A 21,979-nucleotide genomic window follows, 5' to 3' on the forward strand; every position below is an offset into this window, starting at 1 on the left:
TGATGAGTTAAGTTTTTAATTCTGACATAATTAATCTTTTTTTTTTCTTTTATACTGTGTTCTAAAATCTTTCTTTAAAAAACTTTGCCTACCCCTAGGCTGCAGAAATAATCTCTTGTATTTTCTTCTAGACAATTTAAAAGTTTCACTTTGACATTTAAATCCATGCTCTACCTTGGGGCTCCTGGGTGGCTTGGTCTAGTAAGCATCTGACTCTTGATTTCAGCTCAGGTCATAATCTCAGGGTCGTGGGATCAAGCCCTAAGTCGGGCTCCCTGCTCATTGGGAAGTTTGCTTGGAGTGCCAAAAGCAGTTAAGCCAGACTTTTAGGAATAGGTAATCCATATCTTTAAAATAATGAATTCTTAAGACATTCCTGAACATCTTTTCTTTCTTCCCTACTCAAATTATAATCTAGTTGAAAAAGTATTAAATAAAAAGATAAACATTTTTTAGGTTTAAATAATAGTTCAATAGAAGATACATCTCTATCTTCTAAGATAATACAATCTTTAGGAATTTGAGGGAGAAATTATTTCAGGCTAATGCACCCAGAAAAAGTTTTACATATTATAAAGGCAGAGCTGAGCTCTACATCAAAGACAAAAGAAAAGGAAATTTACTGCCAAGGGCTGGCGCGAGAGAGTAAAGGCCAGAGGTCACAGCATGAATTTAGAGGGAGCAATCAGGTCCAGCTGTAACAACATGGTTAAGGGCACAGATCCTGAGGCCAGACTGCCTGGCTTCTCATCTTGGCTCTGCTACTTAATGGTTTTGTGACTTTGTTCAAGTTACATAATCTCTTTATGCTCGTTTCCTTTAAAATGGGGACAAAACCATGGAACAAACTTTCCACTGTGACTTGTATGAGTTAAGTGAGCTAATTGTGAGAAACTGAGAACAGGGCCCAGCAGAAAGAAAATGCTCCAAAACTGATTTAAAAGGAGAGTCAAATAAATATATAAATAAACATCTGCCAAGCCAGTCAGATAACCTCAAGGAGTGAAGCAGGTGGGTTGGTCTAGAAATACATTGTTCGCTGTTAAATATATACAAACAGTTTATTTCAAAACAGAGTGTTCTCTTCCACTTTTCTTCACTTTTCCACTTATTCTAGCTTCCCATTTCCTACTTCTAACACAGACAAGCTCTAGTTCACGTTCAAGTGACTGTGTCCTCGCAAAACACGATAGTGTGAGCACAGTAATACCTGATAGCTGATGCTCAGCCCAGGCGTGGTGGGATGTGCAGAGAACTTGAGAACACAGGCTTCATCTCTATAAGGCCCCAGACTGTCCCCAGGACCAGGGCCAAGGGATCCAACGTCCCAATGTTGTCAGATTTCCCATTTTCTTTGTTTTTAAAGACTTTACTTATTTTTTCATGAGAGAGAGAGAGAGAAAGCAGGCTCCATGCAGGGAGCCTGACATGGGACTCAATCCAGGGTCTCCAGGATCAGGCCCTGGGCGGAAGGTGGCGCTAAACCGCTGAGCCACCCAGCCTGCCCAAGATGTCCCATTTTCAAAAGAAGCTGAAGATTCAGATTTTTAGGTGGAAGCTGATTTTTACATCCAGGCAATTTTTTTAAATGCTACCACATAGACCACCACTGGCCCAGCCAAAACAGAACATGCCTGCCTGCTATGTTTGACTCATGTGCTGCCAGGCTGCCATTTTTTATTTAAGGCATGGTGGCTAGAATAGTAAATCTGAACTAGATCAAATTAAGAGTTTGGAATTAACATTACAGGGCGGAGTTTATCAACCTTTTTTCTTTCTTTTTTTTTTTTTAAGATTTTATTTATTTATTCACAAGAGACAGAGACAGAGAGGCAGAGACACAGGCAGAGGGAGAAGCAGGCTCCATGCAGGGAGCCCGATGTGGGACTCGATCCCGGGACTCCAGGATCACGCCCTGGGCTGAAGGCAGGCGCTAAACCGCTGAGCCACCTAAGGATCCCAACTTTCTTTTTTTCTTAAAATTAACTTTACCCCTAACTTAGGGCTCGAATTCACAAGCCTAAGATGAAGAGTCACATGTTCCACAGACTGAGCCAGCCGGGTGCCCCAAATCAACCTTCAATCCCTATCCGCCAGTACTGCTTTCTAGTACTTTGTTTTCAGCAGAGATCAAAGTGGTTTTTTTTCATCAAGGGGTATTACCTGTGGTCTATACATATTTTTAAGTGTATTAAATATGCTTCTTCATCTCTTCTCCCATCTCCCCAGAGATATTAATTAATACCTCCATGGTTGGTATATCATTATTTGGCCAGTCTCTTTCTATTCCTGTCTCTACCTGTAGCCCCTCCCTCCTTACTCTACCCCTTCCCTACACACACACATAATCACAATAGAGCCAATGGGTATCAATGGAAGCCTTTAACAATAACACTGATGGTTTTTCTCTCCTAAAATTATTGTAAAGAATTTTGATACAAGAGAAAGGCTTAAAACCAAATATTGACTGCAGTTCAATATTATAGAGATAAACTATTCTTAATATTTAACTGCATAATATGCTTTGAACAAAAAAATAATGTTATTGGGGGCATCTGGGTTGCTCAGTCAGTTAATGTCTGCCTCTGGCTGGCTCAGGTCAAGATCCTGGGGTCCTGAGGATTAGCCCCAAGTTGGGAATCCCTACTCAGTGGGGAGTCTGTTTCTCCCTCTCCCTCTGCCCTAATGCTTATGCTCCTAATGTTTATACTCTCTCAAATAAATAAAAATTTTAGAAAAAAGAAAGAGAAAAAGAAAGAAAATAATATGATTGAAATGATGTTTAGGAGAATCTGTACCATTACCCAAAATAGATTAAAATATGTTTATAACAGAGGCCTATGAAAAGTAATTTTTCATTTTATATTTGCTAAAATACCATTACTCTTAAGTGCATCAATAGTAAAAATGCTTAAGCTTAAAAAAAGAAACTGTGAATATTCTCAAAATTCTAGAAGTACTTGAAACCACTGGATTGAGAGGTAGGGGCAAGATGGCAGAGGAGTAGGGGTCCTCAACTCACCTGGCCCCACCAACTTACCTATATTACTTTCAAACCATCCTGAAAACCTATGAATTCGACCTGAGATTTAAAGAGAGAACAGCTGGAATGCTACAGAGAGAAGGGCTTTTGCTTCTAACGAGGTAGGAAGGTGGAAAAAAATAAATAAAAAAGAAACAAGTGGGAGAGGGACCCCGCGAAGAGCCAGGCTAAGGCCAGGCGGTGAAAGCCCCCGGGACAGGAAAGCCCAGCCCCGGAGAAGCAGGAACTTCAAAAAATCCACACCAGATTCTTCCCAGACTGAAAGGTGCTTAGCAGGGAAATCGAGCAGAATCGCAGGAGGGGCAGTGAAGCCTCCAGTTTCTGGGAGTCACTAATACAGGAATTGCATCCGGGGAGAGAGAGTGGCACAGACTGTGGGCCAAACTTGGTAAAGGGCTAGAGCGCAGCCCAGCGGGGCCTTGGGGAGAAGCCAGTCGGCCAGTCGAGGGCTCCAGACTGAGGGGTCTGCACCCTGCTGCCTTCAGGAGCCGTACCCCGGGAGTGCGATTCCAGCAGCACAGGCCCTGGATCCAGGGCGCCAAGGAGACACAGCCCAGGATCCTGCACTCCCCCTGGGACAGGCAGACATGGGAGGGCACAGGACAGCAAGGACTCTTCCACTGCTGGGTGCCCCCAAGCTGTGCAAATCAGTGCACCCCCACCGCCCAGGGGCATCCAAACCAGTGCGGACTGGGAGACTACAGTAGTTACTGTGGAAGCTGACTCCAGAGCTGGAGAGCTGGCCGCTGCCAGTGGTGTTGTTCCTCCTTGTGTCACCTTGTGCCTGGGAGGGGCGGGGCTGCCAGGGGACAGAGGCCTCACCAGGTCAACAGCTCCCACTGAGTCCGGCACCTGGCAGGAGGCAGGGCAGCTCCCCTAGGTGCACACACATGAGAATCAGTACAGCAGGCCCCTCTCCCTGAAGACCAGCTGGAAGCACAGGGGAAGAGCAAGTTCTTGACCAAGCAGCGTTGGAAAGCTCCAGGGGAAGTCGAGGGATTTATAATATATAGAACTAGAGGGTACCCCTCTTATTTTTTTCCTTCCTTTTTCCAGTACAACTTGTTTTTATATCAGACTGTAAATATCCATTTTTTTCTCTTTTCCCACCTTAACTACAATATTTTACCACCTCTTTATTTTTAAGATTCTTCCTTTTTGAGTCTTATATTTCTACAATTACAGGTCCTAGATATATTTTCCACTTCTAGAATCCCTTCAAACATACTCAACTTAGTTTTGGGAAATATACAAAATATGGTTTTTTGGTTTTGTGTTTTCTCTTTTCTCTGCCTCATTTTGTTCTACAATGGTGGAAGTAAAAACCTTCTAAAACATGACCAGCATGCACCCACAACCAAGTGGTATACTGTGCTGGTTCAGTCTGTGAGATTCCTCATTCCCATTCTGCCCCCCTCTTTTATCTCATTTATGTTTTGGTGGTCAATGTTAGGGTCTTCTACAAGTATTTCTGGTTTATATAAATTTGGGACTGAGCATCTTCTAACATACAGAACTTAATATACTCAGAAAACAGAGGATCACCCTCTAGAACCCCTCAGGTAGACTACATTCTCCCTCCACTACAACTTCATCACCACCACCATCTCCCAGTTCCCCTCCTTTTTTTTCTTCTCTCTTTTTTTTTCTTTCTCTTCTTCTTTGGGATTTTTTGCCTTTTATTTTTTTACTATTTTGTTTTAAAATTGTTTTTCACTTTAGTGGTCCTTTTATTTCATTCTGATCTTTCTTTTCAATTTGTAGAACCATATAGGGTGAAATTTACTTAGGTCATGGTTGATATTCTTGACACAGCCCACTCATATAGCCACTCTGCACTGAGCAAAATGACTAGAAAAAACTCACCACAAAAGAAAGAATCAGAAACACTACTCTCTGCCACAGAGTTAGAGAATTTGGATTACATATCAATGTCAGAAAGCCAATTCAGAAGCACAATTATAAAGCTACTGGTGACTCTGGAAAAAAGCATAAAGGATTCAAGAGACTTCATGATTACAGAATTAAGTACTAATCAGGCCGAAATTAAAAATCAGTTAAATGAGATGCAATCCAAACTGGAGGTTCTAATGACAAGGGTTAATGAGGTAGAAGAAACGGTGAGTGACATAGAAGACAAGTTGATGGCAAGGAAGGAAGCTGAGGAAAAAAGAGAAAAACAATTAAAAGACCACGAAGATAGGTTGAGGGAAATAAATGACAGCGTCAGAAGAAAAAAATCTACATATAATTGGGGTTCCAGAGGGCGCCAAGAGGAACAGAGGGCCAGAAAACATATTTAAACAAATCATAGCTGAGAACTTCCCTAACTTGGGGAGGGAAACAGGCATTCAGGTCTAGGAGATAGAGAGGTAACCCCTGCCAAATAAATAAAAACCATTCAACACCTCGATATTTAATAGTGAAACTTGAAAATTCCAAAGATAAAGAGAAAACCCTTAAAGCAGCAAGAAACAAGAGATCCCTAACTTATATGGGAAGAAATATTAGATTAACAGCAGACCTCTCCACAGAGAGCTGGCAGACCAGAAAGGGCTGGCAGGATATATTCAGGGTCCTAAATGAGAAGAACATGCAGCCAAGAATACTCTATCCAGCAAGGCTCTCATTCAGAATAGAAGGAGAGATAAAGAGCTTCCAGAATAGGCAGAAACTGCAAGAATATGTGACCACCAAACCAGCTCTGCAAGAAATATTAAGGGGGACCCTGTAAAAGAAAGAGGAGGCCCAGGCAAATAGTCCACAAAAACAGCAACTAAAGGGGTATTACAATGATACTAAATTCATATCTTTCAATAGTAACTCTGAACATGAATGGGCTAAATGATCCCATCAAAAGACACAGGGTTTCAGACTGGATAAAAAAGCAAGACTCATCTATTTGCTGTTTACAAGTGACTCATTTTAGACCTAAGGACACCTACAGCCTGAATATAAAAGGTTGGAGAACCATTTACCATTCAAATGGTCCTCAAAAGAAAGCTGGGGTAGCAATCCTCATATCAGATAAATTAAAGTTTATCCTAAAGACTGTAGCAAGAGATGAAGAGGGACACTATATCATCCTTGAAGGGTCTATCCAACAAGAAGACCTAACAATCATGAATATTTATGCCCCTAATGTGGGAGCTGCCAAGTATATCAATCAATAATTAACTAAAGAAAGAGATATTTAGATAACAATACACTAACAGTAGGAGACTTCTTCATCAGGGCACTTTCTGCAAATGACAAATTTTCTAAGCACAACATCTCCAAAGAAACAAGAGTTTTAAATGATACACTGGACCAGGTGGATTTCACAGATATATACAGAACTTTGCATCCGAATGCAACTGAATACACATTCTTCTCAAGTGCACATGGAACTTTCTCCAGAATAGACCACACAGTGGGTCACAAATCAGGTCTCAACCGATACCAAAAGACTGGGATTGCCCCCTGCCTATTTTCAGACCATAATACTTTGAAACTTGAACACAATCACAAGAAGAAATTTGGAAGTAACTCAAAGAGCAATTCAGCAATGTGACAGGATATAAAATCAATGCCCAGAAATCAGTGGCATTTCTATACACTAACAATGAGACTGAAGTTGGAGAAATTGGGCAGCCCAGGTGGCTCCACGGTTTAGTGCCACCTTCAGCCCCGGGCCTGATCCTGGACATCTAGGATCGAGTCCCTCGTTGGGCTCCCTGCATGGAGCCTGCTTCTCCCTCTGCCTGTGTCTCTGCCTCTCTCCCTCTCTCTCTGTGTCTCTCATGAACAAATAAATAAAATCTTAAAAAAAAGGAGAAATTAAGGAATCAATCCCATTTACAATTGCACCCCAAAGCGTAAGATAGCTAGGAATAAACCTAACCAAAGAGGTAAAGGATCTATACCCTAAAAACTACAGAACATTTCTGGAAGAAATTGAGGAAGATACAAAGAGATGGAAAAATATTCCATGCTTATAGATTGGAAGAATTAATATTGTGAAAATGTCTATACTACCCAGGGCAATTTACATGTTCAATGCAATCCCTATCAATATGCCATGGACTTTCCTCAGAGAGTTGGAACAAATCACCTTAAGATTTGTGTGGAATCAGGGATCCGGGGGTGGTGCAGTGGTTTGGCGCCTGCCTTTGGCCCAGGGAGCGATCCTGGAGACCCGGGATCGAATCCCATGTCGGGCTCCCGGTGCATGGAGCCTGCTTCTCCCTCTGCCTGTGTCTCTGCCTCTCTCTCTCTCTCTCTCTGTGACTATCATAAATAAAAAAATTAAAAAAAATTTAAAAAGACTTGTGTGGAATCAGAAAAGACCCCCAATAGCCAGGGGAATATTGAAAAAGAAAACCAGAGCCGGGGGTATCATAATGCAGGATTTCAAGTTGTACTACAGGGCTGTGATTGTCAAGACAGTATGGTACTGGCACAAAAACAGACACATAGATCAATGGAACAGAATAGAGAACCCAGAAATGAGCCCTCAACTCTACAGTCAACTAATATTGGACAAAGCAGGAAAGACTATCCACTGGAAAAGGACAGTCTCTTCAATATATGGTGCTGGGAAAATTGGACAGCCATGTGCAGAAGAATAAAACTGGACCATTCTCTTACACCATACACAAAGATAAACTCAAAATGGATCAAAGATCTAAATGTGAGACAAGAATCCATCAAAATCCTAGAGGAGAACACAGGCAACACCCTTTTTGAACTTTACCACAGCAACTTCTTGCAATATATATCTATGAATGCAAGGGAAACAAAAGCAAAAATGAACTATTGGGACTTAAGATAAAAAGCTTCTGCACAGCAAAAGAAACAGTTAACAAAACTAAAAGACAACCTACAGAATGGGAGAAGACATTTGCAAATGACATATCAGATAAAGGGTTAGTATCCAAGATCTATAAAGAACTTATTTTTTTTTTAAAGATTTTATTTATTTATTCATGAGAGACACACAGAGAGAGAGAGAGAGGAGAGAGAGGCAGAGACACAGGCAGAGAGAGAGGCAGAGACACAGGCAGAGGGAGAAGCAGGCTCCATGCAGGGAGCCCGATGCGGGACTTGACCCTGGGTCTCCAGGATCAGGCCCTGGGCTGAAGGTGGCGCTAAACCTCTGAGCCACCCAGGCTGCCCCTATAAAGAACTTATTAAACTCAACAGCAAAGAAACAAACTATACAATCATGAAATGGGCAGAAGACATGAACAGAAATTTCACCAAAGAAGACATACACATGGCCAACAAGCACATGAGAAAATGTTCCACATCCCTTGCCATCAGGGAAATACAAATCAAAACCATAATGAGATACCACCTCACACCAGTGAGAATGGGGAAAATTAATAAGACAGGAAACCACAAACGTTGGAGAGGATGTGGAGAAAGGGGAACCCTCTTGCACTGTTGGTGGGAATGTGAACTGGTATAGTCATTCTGGAAAACTGTGTGGAGGTTCCTCCAAGAGTTAAAAATAGAGCTACCCTACGGCCCAGCAACTGCATTGCTGGGGATTTACCCCAAAGATACAGATGCAGTGAAAGACCAAAACACCTGCACCCCAATGTTTATAGCACAATGTCCACAATAGCCAAACTCTGGAAGGAGTCCAGAGGTGTCCATCGAAAGATGAATGGTTATAGAAGATGTGGTATATGTATACAATGGAATAATACTCAGCCATTAGAAATGATGAATACCCACCATTTGCTTCAACATGGATGGAACTGGAGGGTATAATGCTGAGTGAAGTAAGTCAATCAGAGAAGGACAAACAATATATGGTTTCATTCATTCAGGGATTATAAAAAATAGTGAAAAGGATTATAGGGGAAAGGAGAGAAAATGAGTGGGAAATATCAGAGAGGGTAAACCATGAGAACCTCCTAACTTTGGGATACGAACAAGGGGTAATGGAAGGGGAGGTTTGCAGAGGGATGGGGTGACTGGTTGATGGGCACTGAGGGGGGCACTTGACGGGGTGAGCACTTCGTGTTAAAGCATATGTTGGCAAATCAAACTCCAATAAACACACACACACACACACACACAAACCCACTGGATCGCCTCACCATTTTCATTTATTGTAAGTGTAAATATTTTAGATGGCCATGAAAAAAAAATCAGGTAAATTTAAGCCTCATTGCACAAAATCAGGCCATTTGTTTTATGGCTCATATTCAGGACACATTACAGAGTGATTTACACATTCATTTCCTTGATTTCCTATTTTAATGCATCGGTTAAAATCTCTAAGCAGGACGTTATTAATAAATACAGAACTCAGCAGTATTTTAAGTGGAATATATGGAAATTTTAGTAGTTTGATGCTTCTCCTCTAAGGCTAAAGCTATATTCCTGCTGACAGTGCATAACACATTTCTCTGAGATTAAATTAAATCAAACAAACTCCAATTGAGGGACATTCTACAAAACAACTGGCCCCTTTAAATATGCCAACATCCCAAAACACAAAGAGAAGCTGTGGAATTGTTTCAAAGTAAAGAAAAGTAGAGACCAGACAACTAATCAGTTTTGAAGACGGAATTGTGAATTAGAGGGAGAGCATACTACAAACCAGTAACAAAGATTCTCTGCTCAACCAAACCTTAGTTGGACTCCTCTGAGCCTGATTCGGCCCCATCCTTGGGCATCACTGCCAAGAGCCCAACTTTAGCAAGAGTCCTGCTGAGTTGGTTTAACAAGAATCCCCCACTCTTGACATCTGATCCTCCTCAATATCTGACCCAATTCCTCACTGTCCAACCATCCCCCAGGGGACCTCTGATCAGCAAGAACCCTATGGTCCTTGGCCAGAACCCAGCCTCCCACTGCTGCTTCATCGCTGATGCTTCCACTTGGATTTATTCAGCCCCACCCCAGCTCCTTGGCTATCTGTCCTGACTTCTCCTTGCTGTAATTGGGATCCAGCCCAGTTCTATGCTGTGGTCCCTTCCCTCCTACTGCAATAGTCCCTGAGTAAAATCTGGTTGTGTTCTTCTAACTGCCGGCAGTCTTCAATAGTACTATGCTATGAAGCACAACCAGCAAAATGTGAAGATGGACAATATAAGAGTATTTTTATCAGTGCTGATATTTCTGAATTTGAGTTGCACAGCAGCTTTATATTATCAAGGTTGGCAAACTTTTTCTGTAAAAGGGCCAAATACTAAACATTTGAGGCAAAGAGGGCCACATACAGTTTCTGTCACATGTTCTGTTTTTGTTTTTTACAACCCTTTAAAAATGTAAAAACCAAAATAATCATAATCATAATAATCATAAAAATTTTTAAAATACAAATAAAAAAGTAAAACTATTCTTCGCTTAAGAGCTACATGAAGCAGGCTAAGGGCTGAATTTGGCCAAGGAGCCAGATCCCTGATATAACGAATATACTTGCTCTCAGGAAATATGCAATAAAGCATATAAGAGTAAAGGGTCATGATGTCTGCAACTTAAATGATTCGGCAATAGTAATAATAATGATAATATATATAAGAACAATAAAATAGGGATCCCTGGGTGGCGCAGCGGTTTGGCGCCTGCCTTTGGCCCAGGGCGCGATCCTGGAGACCCGGGATCGAATACCACATCAGGCTCCCAGTACATGGAGCCTGCTTATCCCTCTGCCTGTGTCTCTGCCTCTCTCTCTCTCTCTCTCTCTGTGTGTGTGACTATCATAAAAAAAAAAAAAAAAGAACAATAAAATACGTGGTGAAATGTTCACAATTGGTAAATCTAGGAGAAAGATGAAAGGACCTCATTATATTTCACTTGCAATTTCCCCTTAAGCTTGAATTTCATCAAAATAAAAGGTTACTATTTACCATAAAAAGGGCACAGATGTCCCTGGGGGTTGAAATCTGGACACATCAATGTGCAGACATGGGGCATGATTCTGGTGGCTCAAGCAGGAAAGAGGAGAACTCTCACAAAGCAAGAGGTGTTCTGTCACCAAGGTCATTTCAATACATACCCATGTGTCCAGAGGTATCTAGATTCTCCAGTCATCACCAGCAAACTCCGACGAGGCAACATAACTGGCACTGTGACACCATCTGGGTGCTTAAAATCCATGACAATCTTGAAAGAAAGATACAAACAAAAAGATGAACCCAAAATGTCATGTACTCCAAGGACAAGAATTTTTAATTGATTCTGGCTATCTTTCTAGGTTATTAGAGATTAAAACATGACAATGCTTATAGAAGCATATGGCACAGTGTGTCCTCAAACTTCAGTGCACATAAAAATCAACTGAGTGGAATGCTTAGGTGGCTTAGTCAGTTAAACGTCAGACTCTTGATTTCAGCTCAGGTCATGATCTCAGATTTGTGGGATCAAGTTCTGCATCAGGCTCTGCACTCAGCACGGAGTCTGCTTGAGATTCTCTCTCTCTCTCTCCCCCCCCCTTCTGAGAATGCTCACACATTCTCTCTCTCTCTAAAATAATAACTAAATCTTTTCTTTAAGGTTTTATTTATTTATTCATGAGAGACAGAGAGAGGCAGAGACACAAGCAGAGGGAGAAGTAGCATGGAGCCTGCTTCTCCCACTAGCGGCACTAAACCACTAAGCCAACTGGGCTGCCCTAAAATAATAACTAAATCTTTTTAAAAAATCAAATGAGGGGATCCCTGGGTGGCTCAGCGGTTTGGCATCTGCCTTTGGCCAGGGCACGATCCTGGAGTCCCGGGATCGAGTCCCACGTCGGGCTCCCTGCATGGAGCCTGCTTCTCCCTCTGCCTGTGTCTCTGCCTCTCTCTCTCTCTGTGTCTATCATAAATAAACAAACAAATAAATAAATCTTTAAAAAGAAATCAAATGAATGACTGAAACACATACTTCATGCACACGTTCAAACTCAGCAGGTCTAGGATGAGGTTCAGGAGTCTGCATTTCTAATAATCGCCCCAGAAAATTATGATGCAGGTGGTCTGGGTACCATACATACAATGCAAAACATTAGGGCAGTGGCCAAATGCTAGGACTTAGAGCTGAAACACACATAACCTGACTCTTCCATTTGCTAGCCACATGACCTAGGACAAGCCACTTAACCCCTCTGTGCTCAGAGTCCTCAGCCTTTAGAGGCTGGTTACACAAATTAAATATACAATACACATAAATCACAGTATCTGGCATACAACAAATATAAAAAATAGTAGCTATAATTATTCATAGGATATTAAAAATTAATTAGTAACCCCCTAAACAATTATTAGATGCCTATTCTCATATGACCCAATTTGCTTTTAAAGTCACACAACATTTTGGATATCAAAGGTTAATGTGTAAAAGATAATCTAAGAACACAGGAACATTTTCAGCAACTCCTCCTAAGTTGTGGCCAAATATTATTACAAATAACAACCTATATTGGGCAGCCCTGGTGGCTTAGCAGTTTGGTGCAGCCTTCAGCCCAAAGCATGGTTCTAGACACCCGGGATCGAGTCCCACATCGGGCTCCCCGCACAGAGCCTGCTTCTCCCTCTGCCTGTGTCTCTGCCCACCTCCACCCCCGCGTCTCAAATAAATAAATAAATAAATAAACAAATAAATAAATAAATAACTTAAAAAACAAATAACAACCTATAAAGATACAATACCCAAGAAACTGTTTTTGTCCTCAGGAATCCAAATACCAAAGAGTTCAGTCTAGACATAGCAGCAGCTCACAAATGTGCATTCAAAAGGCATGCCACAGGCTAAAAAATATTTTTAAGTGAACACATCAATCCACTTGAAAAATAAACATGATCACCAAGTACCAGTGGGATAAACAGAATTTAACAGAGCATCTCTGTTATGGGTTAACTTTTAGCACAGTATCTGGTACAGTAACTGTTAGCTACAGTTATTATCAGCAATACAGCAATATTATTGGTCCAAATTAGAAAATAGACAGGAAAATTCCTTGTAAACTACAAAGAATTATACAGCTCTAAACTGCTTTCTTTACCTTGAAAGTATGGAAAATAAAGAGGATAGAATTTAATTTTCTAACAATTATCTGTTCGAAATGATCACATATAATTTCAAATAGCTACACTCTAAAAATATTCTGTCAATAAACACTACAAATGAATTCTAAAGTTGTGGGGGTGAAGTGTACTGATACCCACAACTTCCCAAAATGTGTAAGTAAAATATACTGATAAGAGGATGGACAAGTGGATAGATATTTGATAAAGCAAATATATTAAAATGTTAACTGTGGAATCCAGGTAGTAGGTATATAGGTATCTGTTGTACAATTCTTTCAACTTTTTTTTTCAACTTTTCTATATGAAAATTTTCATACAGAAAGTTGAAGAAAGGGGACAAAAGTCCACTGTACCCATTTTATTTATTTAGTTATTTTTAATTTTTATTTATTTATGATAGTCACACAGAGAGAGAGAGAGAGAGAGAGAGAGAGAGGCAGAGACACAGGCAGAGGGAGAAGCAGGCTCCATGCACCGGGAGCCTGACGTTGTATTCGATCCTGGGTCTCCAGGATCGTACCCTGGGCCAAAGGCAGGCGCCAAACCGCTGCACCACCCAGGGATCCCCACTGTACCCAATTTAAAACTAATACATATAAGTTTCAATTTTCTGAAGAAACACTAAGGTACACATGTAGGAAAGAATGAGCACATTTATTAATTATTTTATTAGAGAAAATCATTTATGGCTTAAGGGAATAAAAACTGTTGATGGAAAAATACTCTGAGAGACTAGACTCCAATTTATTCCCTAGACAAATATTTATTTTTCATTGAAATATCAAAGGCCACAATGTTGAGTGAGAGACATGTCCTTGCCCACCCAGAGGTTAGAGTTTCTGGCTAATTAACACTCAACATGTGTAACAAATACACAGTGCCTATTTACTTGTGAAATTCAAACACATTTCCTTCCATCAACAGGAGTAATGATTTTAAAATAAGGAAATCTCAGTTTAAACAAATGATTAGAACTAACAGGACAAGTATGAATGTGACACTAATTAATTTGGAAATGCTTGTCCTGAATACAAAAACCAAGTTTCAAGGAAGAAAAATACATTATCAAATAAGCCAAATTTTATGGGACTTAGGTTAGAAAATATACACAAAATTTATTTTTACCATTGATGATCATTTTTACTTTGCTTGAGAGGCTCACAGAACTCAGGAAAACAGATTACTGACTGTCGACCAGTTTATTATAAAATGATAAGATAAAGGATACAGATGAACATCCAGATGTAAGAGACGCACAGGGCAGGGATGTGGGAGGGGACACAGAGCCTCCCTGACCTCTCTGGGTGTGGTCCTCTCCTAGGACCTCCACAAGTTTGCTCATCAACCTGGAAGCTCTCTGAGCCCCATACTATTAGGAATTTTACAGAGGCCTCATCACTTAGGTATGATCAATTATTAACTCCATCTCCAGCCCTGCTCCTGTCTGGAGAATCAGGGACAAGACTAAAAATTCCAAACTTCTAACCACGGCCTGTTCTTTCTAGTGACCAGCCCCCATCCACCGCCCACTTAGAGTAAACTTACTAGAACAAAATTTCCTGCCATCCCTGAGGAAATTCCAAGGGATTTAGGAACTCTGTGTCAGCAGCATGCTCTTATCGTTTGGGAAATTTGCAAATGTTTTAGGAGTTCTTTGCCAGGAACTGGGGACAAAGACCAATACATATGTTTCCTATTACCTCACAGATATATAATGTGAGAGTACAGTTTTTTCAATTTAACAAAGATTTACTTATAAAATTAAATGTACATTTTTCTGTGAAAATTAAGTCTTTTTAAAAACATTCTATCATAAAATACTGTCACTGTCATCATATCTAAAGTATCTGTATCTTAACTAAATAATGCTTGTTAAGGCCAAATTTTTTTTTTTTTTTAAATTTTATTTATTTATGATAGTCACATAGAGAGAGAGAGAGAGAGAGAGGCAGAGACACAGGCAGAGGGAGAAGCAGGCTCCATGCACCAGGAGCCTGATGTGGGATTCGATCCCGGGTCTCCAGGATCGCGCCCTGGGCCAAAGGCAGGCGCCAAACCGCTGCGCCACCCAGGGATCCCAAGGCCAAATTTTTTTAAAGGGGGTTCTTTAAAAAATTCACAAAGGATTCACAATCAATAATGCTTCCTGCAACTCCTGAATCATTCTGCCACGTGACAGCTTTGCTCCACAGGACTTTTTTCAATTATTCTTCTTGGTTTTACCTATTTTCCTTATTTTCTGAGATGGCAGAATCAATAAAGATCAAAGTCCCAGCAAGCTTCCAGGGCATGACTTCAAAGCAAGCAAACAAAAAGTCCTAGACTTTCTGATCTTATAAAACCTTTAAGCATCCAAAGTACAATAGAATGAAAACCCCAGACATAGCCATCACTCTATCACTCAAGTAGAAGAAGATTCGTGACACAAAAGTACATGAAATAAATAGATCTCCGTGTCAGCTAAACAGGAAAATGGAGAGCACATTCCTACTTTCAACACTTCAGAGAAAGAACACAAACTTAATGTGGATCCTTATTGGTTAGGAAGGGGCTGAGATGATTAGCCTTCTGAAATCCCGAGGGGCATATACACAAGAGATCACACTATGAGAAGCAGGACATGTGATTCAGAGAATGGTGAATGCCAATGTGATGGAAGTCACTGTGTTTGACCTAAGAAGAGATCCCACAGCAGAGAAGGAAGAGGAGAGAGAGAGAGAAGTCCCGGTTTCCCACAGCCTGCCTAATATAAATCTTCTGATGTTGTCACTGGACCCAAATGTAGTAAGAATTTGTTTCTTATTGAAAATAGCAAACAGGTGAGGCATGTCTAACATGTTTGGACAAGTGAGAAAGAAGAGAAGCAGACAGACTCACGATTACATATGTGTAAGACTGAAGCTACAAACTATTGACAAAGAATCACGGGTAAGTAAAAAATGTCCGTTTATATCCTTTCGTTAGATCACAAATACAGAATCCCAGCATATCGTAAGTAATTAGTTCACTGTGGGAGAGAAGAGGAACTTAGAACATTTTTAGTAAAACAAGTATAATTTTCTGTCTACAAATGACACTCCCAGAAGTATACTTTGCCCAGATGACAAGTAGCTGGACGAGAAGCCTGCTGATGTGCCATATTATTCCAGGAATAATAGGAATAGGAATAACAGGGTCTCTGGGACACCCTGGAGACGAGCAACTGATGTTGTCAATAACCTTTCAATCTCCTCCCATATAAGCCTGCTCAGTTTCCATTCCTTAAAGCAAGTTAAAAATCAAAGACTGAAACCAACCTCTTTCCCTCTATGTCCCTTCCTTAATTCCCATTAGCAAGATATGTTTCCAAACAACAAAAACAGGAACCTTGAAATTTGCTAAATTTCTTGAAAACTGGAATCTCAGGAGAAGGAATCTCACCAAGTCTTGTGAAACTCAAAGGAAAGAAACAATAGCAGCAACAAAACCCAGGGCCTCCCATTTGAAAATCACCAAAGGAAACCAAGCTCTAATTCCTTGTTCTGCACTCAGGAGTGATACAATAAAGGATAGGTCTCAGTATTCTTGTCAAGAGAGAGAAACTGTCACATACTGGAACATAAACATGAGATAGTGCTTTATGGCATAGCAAAGGGGTCCCTCAAGTAGGACATGCAAGAGTGAAATACCATGGTAGCCCCAATGCACTTGCTTCTCACTGCTTCTAAGAGGGGGGATACCTGATGTTTCTGGTGTGAAAACTTCCCCAGCTGGTCAGGTACCATGTATGCATTTAGCAAACATACCTGGGAACCTGTCAGTAGTACTGTACATGTGAAACAAGCAAAATGAGGCTCAAATTTAAAAAGAAAACCTCACAAACAAATCTACTTTTTAGCATATGTCAGCAAATTCCACCTCTCAGTACAACTCTGCCTTACAGAACTAGGTCTCAGCTGCCAAATGAATAGAAGCTGCCATCTCTACCTCTCCACTCCCAAATACACATGATTTGGAACTGTCTTATCTGGCTGAGCTCAGTAGAATGTGAGACAAAAGAGGAGGCATTTTTCTTTTTTAAGTTTAATGGTTTAAATACATTTGCAAAAGGCACAAAAGAGAGCAGAGGAAACATTGCATAACAGAAAAATAAGCCTGAAAGAAAAGATGCTAAATTGCAGATACTTTAGCCACCACTGAATATCTCATATTATGAATGCTTAGCATAAAGGCCTATAATATATGGGTGCCTGGGTGGATGGATCAGTGGGTTAAGAGTCTGACTTCGGTTCAGGTTATGATCTCAGGGTCCTGGGATTGAGACCTACATCAGGCTCCCTGCTCAGTGGGAAGTCTGCTTCTCCCTATCCCTCTCCTTCCACTTCTCTCCCAATTCATGCTCTCTCTCTCAAATAAATAAAATCTTAGGAAAAAAAAAAAAGCCTATAAGATAGTCATGCTCACATGTTTGCAACGAGACCACCTACTATGAGCTTTCATTTATCACACCGTGGCTTTATTCCTCTATAGGAACTGTGAAGTGAAAATCCATGTCATCCAAAATTGGACTCTAAAACCAAGAGTCAATCACAAGCCATTTCAGTAAAATGAAGTTTTATTTTACATATGAAAAAGCTCCAAAGGTAATGAAACATTTTAGCTTTAAAAAACATTTTTTGAGATTTTTGTCCTATTAATTACTTGTTAGAGTCTGTCTAGTAGATTATACTCAAAAAATATTTTTGAATAAACAAATGAATAAATTCATCATAAGCAATTTATATGAAAAAAACAGAGTAATGTACCTTACATTTTTGAACAGAAGGCTTCCTAAATTCCATTTATTTATTTTCTGAGCTTTCCTCCTGAAGCAAAATAAGTCAACAGACTCATATACACAGATAACCAAAATGAGACAGCTAAAGTAAAAAGAACAATAATAGTCATGAATTTATCTCTAAGGCCTAGATTATTCCTCATTAAAAAAACTCACTTAGGATAGCACTTTCCATAGGTACCACAATGAGCTATCACCTCACATCTCCTAGAATGGCTACTATCAAAAAAAAGAAAAAAAGGGGAGAGGAGGGAAGGGGAGGAGAGGGGAGGGGAGAAAAAAGTGTTGAAAATGTGGAGAAAAGAGAACCCTCCTGCACTTGTTGGTGGGAATGCAAACTGCTGCAGCCACTCTGGAAACAGCATGGAGGTTCCTCAAGAAATTAAAAATATCAGAAAGGGAGACAGAACATGGAAGACTCCTAACTCTGGGAAACGAACCAGGGGTGGTGGAAGGGGAGGAGGGCAGGGGGTGGGGGTGACTGGTTGGCAGGCACTGAGGGGGGCATTTGACGGGATGAGCACTGGGTGTTATTCTGTATGCTGGCAAATTGAAGACCAATAAAAAATAAATTTATTATTAAAAAAATAAAACTCAAACAAACAAAAAAAAGAAATTAAAAATAGAATTAGGGCAGCCCCGGTGGCGCAGCAGTTTAGCGCCGCCTGCAGCCCGGGGTGTGATCCTGGAGACCCGGGATCGAGTCCCACGTCGGGCTTCCTGCATGAAGCCTGCTTCTCCCTCTGCCTGTGTCTCTGCCTCTCAGTCTCTCTGAATAAATAAATTAGAAATCTTTCAAAAAAAAATAGAATTAGCATAGGATCCAGTAATTCCACTTCCGGGTATTTATCCAAAAAAAAAATGAAAGCACTAACTCAAGAAGATATCTGCACCCCATGTTCACTGCAACATTATCTACAACAGCAAGACAAGGAGGACACCTAAGCGTCCACCGATATATGAATGAAGAAGTTGTGGTATTTATACACAATAGAATATTATTCAGCCCTTAAAAAGAAGGAAATCTTGCCATTTGCAACAACATGGGTGGACCTGGAGGGCACTGTGCTAAGTGAAATAAGTCAGAGAAAGACATGCCACATGGTCTCACATGTGGAACCTAAGAAATGAAAAAACTCCTAGATACACGGAACAGACCACGGTTGCCAAAGGAGGGAGCAGAAGGTAGGTGAAATGAGTAAACAATCCTCCAGTTATAAAACATAAATCCTGAGGATGCAAGGTACAGCATGACAACTATAATTAATACTGTAGTGTATATTTGAAAGTTGTTGAGAGATCTTAAAAGGTCTCATCATAAGAAAAAAAAGTTGTAATCATGTGTGAGGACACGTTAACTAGACTTACTATGGTGACCATTTCGCAAAATGTGCATATATCAAGTCATTATGTTATACACCTGAAACTAATACAATGTTATATGTCAATTATATCTCAATTACAAAAAACAAACCAGGAAATACATACACACACACACACACACACACACGAAAAAGAAAAAAGAGGGGGACCTGGGTGGTTCAGTGGTTGAGTGTCTCCTTTGGCTCAGGTCATGATCCTGGGGTCCCAGGATAGAGTCCTGCATTGGGCTCCCCACAGGGAGCCTGCTTCTCCCTCTGCCTATGTCTTTGCCTTTCTGTGTCTCTCATGAATAAATAAAATCTTTAAAAAAAAAAAAGCAAAAGAAAAAAGAAAACACCTCATTGCAGGTGGTGATGATCATAGTACACTAGTGTTGGTAGCAGGAGTGGAGGCAACCGTACCTGCAGTCATTATTATTAAATTCTTCTCAGGCAGCCCAGGTGGCTCAGCGGTTTAGTGCCATCTTCAACCCAGGGCGTGGTCCTGGAGACCCGGGATTGAGTCCCACGTCAGGCTCCTGCATGAGGCCTGCTTCTCCCTCTGCCTTGTGTCTCTGCCTCTCTCTCTCTCTGTGTCTCTCATGAATAAATAAAATATTTAAAAAATAAATAAATTCTTCTCAATTCTGTATAATAACTAAAATTCAATAATTATATGCCAACATATGCCAATGTATGACAGAAAGCACAGAAATTAGGTGATTTCTCTGTGGCCCCAAGAGGGATGAGTTAGAACCCAACTCTCCCAACTTGTCCAATGCCAAATCGAGTCCCAGTGCAAACACCTAAGGATCTGGACACAATGCTCACAGACTCTCACTTTTTCTGTTCCCAGAGCTGCGTTGGAGTATTTAATTGCATGGTGACCACAACTGCCCCTGGTGCCTACATTCTTCCATGTCTATTTATTCTGGGAAAGATTACTAAGAAATCCTACTGCCTTTGGAGTTGATACTATATAGATTTAGTATTTCAACATTTTCTAACTCCCACAATTCAAAATCCTAACTAAATATCATAATTGTGAGCTTTCTAGAAGTACAGAAAATCAACCTTCATCTCAAACATTCTGAATCAGAATGAACCACAGTATTTGCTCTGGAAAAAAAACAGTCTAACAGGGAGAACAGAAATAAACCATGGGGACCTCAAATATGCAAATATCAGATACAGGCTAAGAAACAAAGATTCTTCTCATGTTTACAGATAAAAACGCTACGCTTGATAATTTTGGCAGAGACCTGGAAATGACTTTTTTTTAAGACATTGTAAATCTGAAGAAAAACCAAGCAAATACTCTAATACAGAAAAACACCATGACCCATCAATGAATGGGTTTAAGAGCAAATCAGACATGGCTGAGAAGAGAATTACAGACAGAAGAAAATGTCTGGAGTAAAGCATGGAGAGATAAAATACACTAAACACAGAAGAGAGGGTAAGCAAAACAACTTCTACAGAAAACAGGCAGATGGAAAGAATGGAATAGAGACGAAATCTACAGGGATAATGGCTGAGTTTCCAAAACTGATGGGAAAAAAAAAAAATCTACCGTTTCAAGAAACCCAATAAATCCCCAAAATAAATAAACTCATCAAAATAAATAGAATAATCAGGCACATCAAAATAAAAGAAACCAAAGAAATAAATAAAGGTCATCATCAAAGGTCACAAGAGCGATAGTGGAAGCCAGAAGAAAATAGTCTTTCATGCACAAAGAGAAAGTAACTGCCGGCCTGGAATTCTATACCCAGTGAAAATATCCCTGAAGGATGAAAGTGAAATGAAGACATTTGCAGACAGAAATAACATAGTATGAGCCACAGCAGACCTGGATTAAGGAAATCTAAAGGGTGTTGCATCATGCAAAAGGAAAATGATCCCTGATGGAAGGTGTGACATAAAAGAATAAGGGCAAAGAAAATGCTAAGCATGTCTAAATGAACATTTCTCTCAGGTTAACTGTCAAAGTATCTAAAAAATAAAAATCGTAAATCAAGAAAATTCAAATACACAATAATAGGATATAAATTATAAGGAAGTAATGGAGTCAGCGTTCTGATGTTCCTATACTATTCAGCAAAAAAGTAAAGATACCAAGTAAGCTTAGACTTTGAATGAATCTCAAGTAATTATGTTGAGTGAAAGAAGCCATATAGCAAAGAGTATACTCTGTTAAGATGCCTGTGTAGATGACTCTGGAAAATACTATGTGATCTGTGGTATTGAAGAAGAACAGGAGGAGACAAGGAAACTTCAGGGAATGATGGATACGTTTGTCATCCTGAAAGTGGTGAAGCTTTCATGAGCACCTATTTTAATATGTGTGGCTTACTGCATGACAATTATACCACCAGGAGCTGTTTTTAAAAGTAAGTGTTGTGAGACATAGTTAAAACAGTACTTGGGGAAAAAAAAAAGTACTTGGAAGCAAAATTCACAATCTTAAAAAGGTATGTCAAGAATATTTCCCAGGTTCTAAATTGATGCATTGGTGGACAATTAAACAGAGCAGGAAACTCAGGAAGAGTTTTGTACAGGAGTATAGCAGTGGGTGGTAAACGGTTAAAAACAAAGATGCACTCAGACTTAGTAAAAAGAAAATATCTTTTAGGAATACCTAGGGGTCTTAGTCGGTTGGGCATCCGTCCTGGGCTCAGGTCATGATCTCAGGGTACTGGGATCAAGCCCCACACTGGGCTCCCAGCTCAGTGGGGAGTCTGCTCTC

The 21,979-nt window shown here is 40.3% G+C and overlaps 1 protein-coding gene across 4 annotated transcripts in view; it reads right to left on the reverse strand.

Moving 5' to 3' along the window:
• ALKBH8 (alkB homolog 8, tRNA methyltransferase) overlaps nucleotides 1-21,979 on the reverse strand; it is a 79,419-nt gene that overhangs the window by 14,644 nt on the left and 42,796 nt on the right. For all 4 annotated transcript variants that reach the window (XM_072821813.1, XM_072821814.1, XM_072821815.1 and 1 more), the window contains one exon: nucleotides 11,043-11,149. In XM_072821813.1, the coding sequence (XP_072677914.1) occupies nucleotides 11,043-11,149 (107 nt within the window). The remainder of the gene's footprint in view (nucleotides 1-11,042; nucleotides 11,150-21,979) is intronic.

Source organism: Canis lupus, chromosome 3 (genome assembly GCF_048164855.1).
Source record: "Canis lupus baileyi chromosome 3, mCanLup2.hap1, whole genome shotgun sequence".
NCBI classification, from domain to species: Eukaryota; Metazoa; Chordata; class Mammalia; order Carnivora; family Canidae; genus Canis; species Canis lupus.